This window comes from Coniosporium apollinis (genome assembly GCF_000281105.1).
Source record: "Coniosporium apollinis CBS 100218 chromosome Unknown supercont1.38, whole genome shotgun sequence".
Lineage (NCBI taxonomy): Eukaryota > Fungi > Ascomycota > Dothideomycetes > Coniosporium > Coniosporium apollinis.
In genome coordinates this window covers 61,058-69,823 of record NW_006913300.1, presented here as the reverse complement: position 1 = coordinate 69,823, position 8,766 = coordinate 61,058, and the positions used below count along the sequence as shown (strand labels likewise).

At 54.6% G+C, this 8,766-nt stretch overlaps 4 protein-coding genes across 4 annotated transcripts; all 4 read right to left on the bottom strand.

Annotated features, from left to right (window-relative positions):
* Positions 1-9: 9 nt before the first annotated feature.
* On the bottom strand, positions 10-1,349 carry W97_07376 (conidiophore development protein hymA; the record flags this gene model as incomplete). Its single annotated transcript, XM_007785006.1, has 5 exons — positions 10-204; positions 260-532; positions 585-1,051; positions 1,125-1,185; positions 1,242-1,349. 5 exons carry the CDS (start codon positions 1,347-1,349, stop codon positions 10-12), a joined length of 1,104 nt encoding a protein of 367 aa, XP_007783196.1.
* Positions 1,350-1,935: 586 nt separating this feature from the next.
* Positions 1,936-3,250, bottom strand: W97_07375 (uncharacterized protein; the record flags this gene model as incomplete). Its single annotated transcript, XM_007785005.1, has 3 exons — positions 1,936-2,559; positions 2,610-2,714; positions 2,804-3,250. The coding sequence occupies 3 exons, from the start codon at positions 3,248-3,250 to the stop codon at positions 1,936-1,938; spliced, it is 1,176 nt and encodes a 391-aa protein (XP_007783195.1).
* A 2,058-nt stretch (positions 3,251-5,308) lies between these two features.
* Positions 5,309-6,694, bottom strand: W97_07374 (uncharacterized protein; the record flags this gene model as incomplete). The annotated part of the gene is made up of 1 exon (XM_007785004.1): positions 5,309-6,694. One exon carries the CDS (start codon positions 6,692-6,694, stop codon positions 5,309-5,311), a length of 1,386 nt encoding a protein of 461 aa, XP_007783194.1.
* Positions 6,695-7,560: 866 nt separating this feature from the next.
* W97_07373 (uncharacterized protein) lies at positions 7,561-8,256 on the bottom strand (the record flags this gene model as incomplete). The annotated part of the gene is made up of 3 exons (XM_007785003.1): positions 7,561-7,782; positions 7,841-7,945; positions 8,041-8,256. 3 exons carry the CDS (start codon positions 8,254-8,256, stop codon positions 7,561-7,563), a joined length of 543 nt encoding a protein of 180 aa, XP_007783193.1.
* Between the last annotated feature and the right edge of the window lie 510 nt (positions 8,257-8,766).

Sequence of the window (8,766 nt, the reverse complement as noted above, 5' to 3'; positions counted from 1 at the left end):
CTCATCCCTTCACTGCGCCGGTGAGATCGGATTTGAAGAGGGCAAGAGCTCAATCTGCCTGATGAGGAAGCTCTTCTCGTCCGTAAACTGATCGTCTTCGGTCCGGTCATCCAGAAACGTGGGCAAGAATCGCAGGAGTCGAGCCCGGTTGTTGACCAGGATGCGTCGAACCGCCGCGGATTTGTTTGGGTTCGCTACGAAAACCTAACGTTGACTGCGCGTGAGCCGAGCATGCGGTGAAGGAGAATCTGAGTTGTACCTTGAATACATGGAAGCCCTCATAGTTGATCATCCGTCTGTCGTCGAGCAGCAGCTTCATGATGATCTTCAGATGCTCTCCAGAATCGACGTATGCCGTCATGACATTGTAGTTCGCACGGTCAAGCAGGATTTCCCCCAAGAGCTTGATGGACTGCCTCTTCGTAACATAGCTCTCCGACTGGACGAGAACCGTGTTGTACTTTGCGAAGAACGAGTCAAAGTTGGTCTGTAAATATGTTGCGACTATTTGCTTGTGCCTGGTGAGAATTTCCTACTCGCCCGTTAGCGTGCAAGAGACCAGGCGCTGGCTGCATCTATATTACCCTAAAAGTATTGAAAGCATCGGCGCTGACTTCGAAAGCGCCCTTGTCGATCCATTCGAAGAACCTCCAAAACACACCCTCTCCTGAAGATGGGATAGAAGGGTCGATTGCTTGCAGATCTCTAGGCGCGCCTGGTTCGTCGTAGAGGATCAGGGCAGCAATAGCGTCATGCTTCAATGCCTCTCGTAGAACGCCGCCGCAAGGCATCGCACTCTCCCTCCGCTCGTAGCCATTGCACAGTGCTATTATTATCTCCGGCCGGTTCGATATTATGTGGTGAAGTGCCAGGGGTTCCGCAGCGTTATTGCCAGAGTGCTTGTAGCGGAAAGCGTTTGAGAGTATGACTTGGGTGTCTTTGCGGGCCTCGAATGGCAGTCTATGCACTTCCTTGGCGAGCAGGAGCAGGAGGTCCTCCTGCAGAAGCAGGTTTACGAGCTGATAGACTTGCTCGGGGCTGACTTCAGTCTCTAGAGAGTCTCAGCTTGAGTGACGCGGGGAGGGGAGAGCTCGAAGCAGCGTAGCCTGACCATGCTGTCGTACCTGGCGTGCCTTGAAGTGTAGTTTTCATTTGTGCCAGATTTCTTGCCAGGTCTTCCTCCAGCTGATTGCAATTAGCTGCCTGTTGACCAGCTCGCTGGGTCTCCTCGCAACGCTCACTCTAGAAGACGGTTTCTCCTCCTGCAACAACTTCTGCATGAGCTCCTTTGTGGACTTTACCAGCTCCGCATTGCCCCGCTGTCTGTTGCGTCCAAATAGGAATGCCATTGCGCCGAATTATGCGTGTTGATCGACCGGAGAGCGGGGAGGAGCAGCTGGTTCGAAGCCGCTGTTCTTGTGCGTGACCATGTACAATGCACATATGGCGAAGTGTTGGGCAGAGACGTCAGCGTAGGCTGGATTGTGCTGAGGTTTTACCTTTCCTAGACGTGGGATTCATGGTGGATGTCTCAAGACGGGACCCTGCCGCAGGCCGGAAATACCGCGCCAAGCCCGACTTCCAATTGTCGACCAGTCACCGCCTACCTAGTCTGTTGCAGAGATATCATAACCGTGTGTACTGTTTTGGCTACGGTAATACTATGCTTACGTAGGAAGTACTTAGAGATCGGATGCCTTGATGGCGAGGCACTTGGTTAAGAAGTTCAACGTGCTAAGTTTCAGTACTAGCTGGAAAGGTTACCAGATGTTGCACGCAAATGAAGACTCCCCTACTCAGCGCCGGCTAAACACACAAGGGGATCAATTTGCGCAAAGTCCACCAGCCCCCCAAATGGACGTCGCAGTACAATCCTATGTAGCAACACAATCCGAACACCCTGATATCAAAACGCCCCTTGACCAGCAAATTCGCCTACATACTCGCCTTCCCCTGCTGTGGAAATGGCGCGTACATCTCCTGCGGCCCTTGCGGACTGCCCGGCCCCGGATGGCTGTACCCGCCCAGCTCCGACCTCGGGCTAGCAGCGCGCATCGGATCCTCCGAGTATGGCGGGACATCATACGGGTTGCTTATGGTGCTACCTCTATAGTCTTTGGGATGCACGGGCACGAACACCGCGCCACCGGACTGGTACATGTCCGGGCTGTGATGCGGGGCAGGGGACATGGGTGGCGAGGCAAACTGGTGCGACGTTGAGGTTGGCACAGTCGCGGAGTCCCGGTTGAGCTGTTGCTTCAACGAGCGGCTGCGCCCGAAGAAGTAGAAGAGCGCGGCTGCGAGGAGGAGGATTACTGCGCCGCCGATGGCGATGCCAACTATGGCGCCAGTGCCGAGCTTCGTGCCGCCGGTGGAGGCGGCAGCGGTTGGGCTGGTTGTCGCGCCGGTTGGAGAGGAGCCGGGGGTAACAGTCGGGTAGCCGTATCCGAGCGAGGCGATCGAGGAGGATGCTTCGGCGGGGAAGGGGTCGCCCGGATTGAGGACGTAGGCTGCTTGTAGGGCAAGGCCGCGCTGTGTCTCTAGCGAAGTGGTTCTGTTCTTTACAGATATGAGCGAAGGTCAGGGGCTAGAATGCCTGAGTCACTTACCGGGTTTATTACGCCCACCATGCCATAGTCGTCGCAAGAGCCCGGAACGGAGCAGTAGAAGAATATCGGGTCGGTGTCGTTGATGAGAAGGTTCCAGGTTGGAGGCTATGGGCGCGAGTTAGCGTTGGTCGCGGCGATGAGTGTTGGAATGCAAAGTTCCACTCGTCCTATCCCTAAGGGCATTCGGCGCTTACATCGTCGAGTATAGCCTCGGTAGCCTCCCAGCCAGAGTAGAAGCCAACCTTGCCTCGGCCTGTCATCTCGTACGGTATGCATGGAAACATGTATTCCGCTCGCACAACGGAATGGTTCCTAGGGTAGAAGCGGAACTCGACAGAGTCGCCGGCGCTTGCCTGAATAACATCCGGCCTGTACTTGTGGTCGATTCCAACGGAGATGGTGTAAGTTTGAGCTGCGCTGCTAGCCGTTGCAGACGCTGCCGTAACTCCTGAAAGAACTGTAGTGGCCGCTTGAGAGGCTGACCTCTCTATTGACTCGATGAGTGTCTCCACGGGGCCGAGGAATGAGTACTCGGTACTTTGTGAAGACGCAGTTGGAGTAGCGACTTGCGCAGATACGAGAGCGGTGGCTTGGAGGAGCAGAAAGCAGGTCACTCTAGGCGAACACTTGATTGCAACCATCCTGGGATAAAGATTATGATACAGCAGTGAGCCCTAGTAGAGTTGATGATTGAGCCTCAATGCGAGGGAACACGCCGACATACGCTGAAGCAGAAATAGGTGATACAGAGAGGGGAAGCGTGGGAGCAAACATTCTGAGAAAGGCCTTCCCGTCCGGCGCAGCTGAACACCTCATCTGGAACAAGAATAGTGGCTGGATCTTCGATAAGCTGAAGTCGGCTTAGCAAGGCTGAGAACATGCCTCGCTTCCTTCGAAGCCGTGAGATGGGCGCTGGTGCCCAGGAAATGGCTTGGAGCTGAATACGAAGCTGCGATATGAATGGTCACTAAAGGAGTTTTCAGCCACTAAGGCGATCACTCCCCGACTCACGCATGGAGCCATCACAGAACGAGACAAGGACGTTATGCTGAGCGCTGCATGCAAGAGAGTCCAATTACCTGGCACCAACATCCTGCGGATGAGCAGCGGAGAGTTGTTCCATCGCGCGTCCAGCTGCTCGTGGGGGCCGGCGGGTAAAAGGCGGAAGGCACAAATGTTAAAATCAATCAGGCTGGATTGGCTCAACACCGTCCCCCGCTTCGAAAATCCTTTGCGGAGATCGCACTCTAATCCAATGGAGATACCTGACTGCCAAGCTAGCGGCCAAGCTTTGCTCGTATATGCGGCGTTCTCTTACCGACGCCCTCTCCGAGAGCCGAACTATCAGTTTCGCTCATCCTCAGGGCACAAGGAAATACAGTGAGGCGTTGAGGCTCAAGACGGGATCCACGATGTGGCTTCTGCGGGAGGATCGGCTAAACCGCCTGAGTGCTCGTTGAGAAGGTGATGTATCGGCTGTGAACAGGAATTTGACTCCCGGCTTGAAGCCTTTAGTGACACCGGAATGCGGGACACAAGGCTGAGCTTTAAGAGCCTATTATTAGCAATTACTTTACTACGCATGCTAAGCTTGTGCGAAACGGGTCACGCTAGCCTACCAGGTATGGTACAGGTGCTTTACTGTACAGGCCGCCCAGAAATGCGGTATCGCGCTTGACTGCGAGCGATACTTAAAAACCCCCTCTGCCGAAGACGACGAACGCTAATAACAGGGAACATGATGACCTGCATGCCACCGCTACCTGAAGCCGTGGATATTGCATATCGAAGTGGAATTGGACATTTGAGTCGTCAAAGCTCACCAAGTTCCACCCTCTTCATATCGAATATATTGAAATGTATAGTGCCACATGGAGGATAACGAGGAACACTCTCGTCCTCTGACTCGAGGGACTCCGCTACGGTACAAGTCAAGAGGGTTTAAAAGAGCTTGTCAGTGGTGCAGCCGAAGAACAAAAAGCTGTAAAAGAACATGTCTCCAGCAGCGGCAGAACATAGAGTCTCCTCTGATATTTTCCAATAATTCTAGCCATCAATGCTAAATGGTTGTCAAGTCAAGTCGATCACCCTTCGAGCCAGAAAACTGCTGCTGCTGCTGTTTCAAGTGATCTGTTGCCAACCTGCTGCTTTGGCTACGCAAGTTGGGATTTCAAGGAAAGATAGTAACCTAGTTATCTCAAGTTATTTCACGAAGAAAGTACCAGGTGAAAAAGACCTGGATTGGAGGGGAGCATGTCGATGGGCCATCGTCGAATGTGGATGTGTATGATGCTACTTGCGGTAGGAAGATGTTTTCGTTCTCCTGAAGTGCTGGACTGCGCAATGCGGCAGCATAGGCGCGTTCAGACCACAAATCGCATAATATATCAACCTTACCCCTTTCAACCCTTTCCCGATATCTTGTCTAGCTGTCATTATTGGAAAAGAATACTGAAAGCCTCGCATGTTTTATCTGACGTCGAACTTTAACATGTACTCTGTGGTATCGCTGCATAACGTGCCTCTTCTGAACCCGCCAAATCCTACCACTCTGCCAGAGGTGTGCCTCACACAATGCGGATAGATCTTGGACCAGAGACGGAGAATCCAAAAGGCTAGCGCCATTCCCATGTTCCCGGCAACGCTGTCAAAAACCGAAGACCACCACGATGTTCACTGGCCCGCACTCGAATCCCTCGCTACGGCGCCACCGGCGACTGTTGCTGCATCTTACTCTTCTTTACCGTCCGCTCCTCCTCCGCCGCAAGCACCGCCATGTCCGGAAAGCTTGCCTTATGAAACATCTCCACCTTGCCGTCTGCATCGCTCATGGCCATGGTCATGCTACGCGCCTGATCCTGACCCCCTGTCCTCACCCGCGTATCCCGCCTCTGCAGCTGCGCGTTCTGCCGCGGCCCCAGCCGCTCCTCCTTGTACATCTCCCACTTCTTCCATTCCTCCCACTTGACCTGTGATCGGATTTGACGCACTGCTTGCTGGTACGCCGTTTCCGGCTGCTCGTTCATGAACTGGTTCAGCGCGACGCCCATCCACAGCTCCCACACCGGTTCGGGGACTTCGTGAGGGCGTGGGATGGGTGGCGGGACGCAGCGACCATCTTTAATTGGTTGCAGGTGTGCCGGCAGCATGTATGAACGTGGTGAGGGCGGAATGGAGTGCGCGGGATAGGGTGGTGGCGGCGCTTGCGTCGTGGCACTCAGCGGCGGATGTAAGCTAGGCGCGGCACTATGCGTTGGAAACGGCGAAGGCGGCAAACGCGGAGAGGGCGCGTTGTTGCGCGTGAGAAGAGGCGATGGCGCTTGTTGGGCCGTGCCTCGCAGCGAAGCATGCTGCGTGTCTGCGAACGAGCGCCCGTAGCCTGTGGGTGGAGGGTGCGGCGGTGCGGGCTGCTGCTTGTCGTCTTTCGAGTCGACGCGCGGACGGCCACGCTCTATGTACGGGCTGTGCATGTACGGCGAGCGCGATCGGTTCTGATTCTGGTTCTGGTATTGGCTTTGCGGTTGTGGCCTCGCTGTGCTAGTGCAGGGAGGACCGGCGTGCGGAGAGGGATGGTTGCTCATGTCGTGGATCGGAGTGGGAGGATGCACGGTGTAGGCGGGAGGAAGATCGTGAGTTGGAGCGTAGGGACTGCCGTACACCGGTGCACCGTAAGTGCTGTAAAAGTGCCATGCCGGCGCGTTGTTCACCGCGTTGTTCATTGGATACGAGCTGCTGTAGGGTGATTGGGCGTGATGTGCCCCCCCATACGATGTCGAGAGCTGCACCGACAATTGCTCAAAGTACTGTTGCCCGGGTTGCAGGCCGATGGAAGGCGTCGTCGAGTATGGTAGCGCATAGCACACCTGCTGTTGGAGCTTTTGGGTAGGTGCGACTTGGCCAGGAGCCGTCGGCAACATGACGGGGCCTGCGAACACTGGGGAAGGCGCGTACAACTGCATGACCGGCGCTTGGTGCAAGAATCCGGGAGCTGGCATCGCGGGTTCAGGAGCCTCCAGCGACATGGCGCTGTGCTCGCAGGCAAGCGTGGACTGCGCGAATACGTTGGTGGCATCACTTTGCCCCATTGTGGAATACTGATGTCTGGAGCAAGTAGGTACAATATTGATGCTAAGACTCAGAAAGTCGATGATGCAAGACTAGAAAGATCTTCAAGCAGTTGGGGCTCTGAATTCCGGTTTAAGGTGAGGGAAAGAAGGACGAAGAGGGTAGAGGTGGGGGTTTATGTAATTGTGAAAGTGATATAAAGTATGGTTCCAGAAAACGTCCTTTCCTACAGTTTACTCAGTCGCTCAGACAGGACTTCCAACTACCGGTAGCGATTCCACGAACCAAAACTCGAAAATTATGAAGCAACTCGGCTTGTTCACGACGACACTAGGCTAGTGAAAGGAAGAAAGAACTGGTGTTCGTTGACTTGACCATTCCTTCTAGTAACTACGACAGCCTTTTGATACGGGAACAACAACTGCAGTTGCTGTCTCGCTTGTCAAGGTAAAGATTGGTCCGCCGCGAACCATGGAACTTACTGGAACGCCCTGAGTATCGATTCGGGTCCAGGTTGTTTTACCTTAACGGCGCATCTGCCGCATATCCGATGCAAGAAAACACCATCCGTCCGGATCCATATACTTAGGGCCGGATCAGTGAGGTCGCTGTGATGGAGCTTTGACGAAATGAGAAAAACCGCCTACGTAGGTTACAGTCCCGCAGTATCAGCAAGCGCTTTTTGGGTATCCTAAGCCAGACATAACGCGACACGAAATGTAAGAAACCCCGATATGACTGTGAACTCCAGCCCCTGAGAACCTTTGGCCAACGCCGCGCCCGGTGGATGCGAGGCATCAAGATGCATTGAAAGCAAGTTACATCGTCCACGTGAACCCCCAATCCAGCTCACCGCAGAGCTGAATCTGAGCGCGTTAGTGTCTTCTCAGTCCTCGTTATCCTCATCGCTGGTGGCCTCGAAGTTCTTCTTGCTATCAAGCTGATCCCCAGCTTGGGAAACCTCGTCCACCTCGTCCTTTTGCGCGATTCCAGCATTGCCGCCGTACTTCGGCCTGAGCACCTTCTCGCCTCTCCCCGTAAGGACAGTCTCAATTTCTGGAAGGAGCTCGACAACCGCATTGTACTGCTCGATTGACATGGTGATACCCTGCTCCAGATTAGTCTCAACCGCGACAAAATTGTAACAGGATAGAGGCGAGCAGCACCTTCTTGCCCGGCAACATCTTGCCGTTCGCTTCGTAGTACTCTCGTATGTTGACCATGCTCTTGCCCTTGAAGGTGGAGATAGTGACGCGACGCTTGCCGGAGATCTAGCAGGGGCCGTCAAGTTAGTCGACAAGCGTTTGAAAAGCACGCGTGTTCCAGCTGCTGTGCGGTGGTGGGGCGTCTCGCGGGCGGCGCATACCTCCCAGAATTCGTCGCCGTTGTCGTCCTTCTGCATGCCGAACTCTGCGGCCGACTTAGGTGCTGCAGCCGACTTGGTTGATGTCTTGGACTTCTTCGCTTTGGGCGCATCCTCTGTGTCTTCATCTACCACAAACCCGCCGTCCGAATTGTATTCCTCCGCATCATCCTCGCGCTTGCGTCTGCGGGCAGCCTGCTTGGTGCGCGTCGATGTCATCTAGAAATCGCTGTAGGGTTTCCCAAATGCTGCTGGTTTTGCGGGCGCTGTGTACTGGCAGGCGCGTAGGGTCGAGATGGAGAGGACGTTGTATGGTTGCGTGTCGGTAGAGCTCACCCTTGAAGTTGAAGCTCGCGCTGGAGTCGCGCTTCGTGGACGCGTTGAGATGGTGATCTTATCGCATCCGCCGGGATGCGGAATATCCCTGATGTGCCTGATAAAGCGGGCTGGGCGGCCGTCATCCGGGGAGGCGGAACTGAAACAAAGACATCCATTCAAGGTTGCCCCAAAACCCAGCAGTGTGGAAAGTCCGTTACTGAGGACATCACAAGCATTAGGTTCCGCGACCCTGCAGGCAGAAGCTAACTAGGCCACCCGACGGTAGACAGCGTTACTAAGCACAATTCATGCCAAGCGGGACTTTGGAACAACTCGACAGCGGGTGCTTTGCCAACAATACCTAATTTGAGGTCCTAGACGGCGCATGCAGCCCTGAAGTCACGAGCCCCA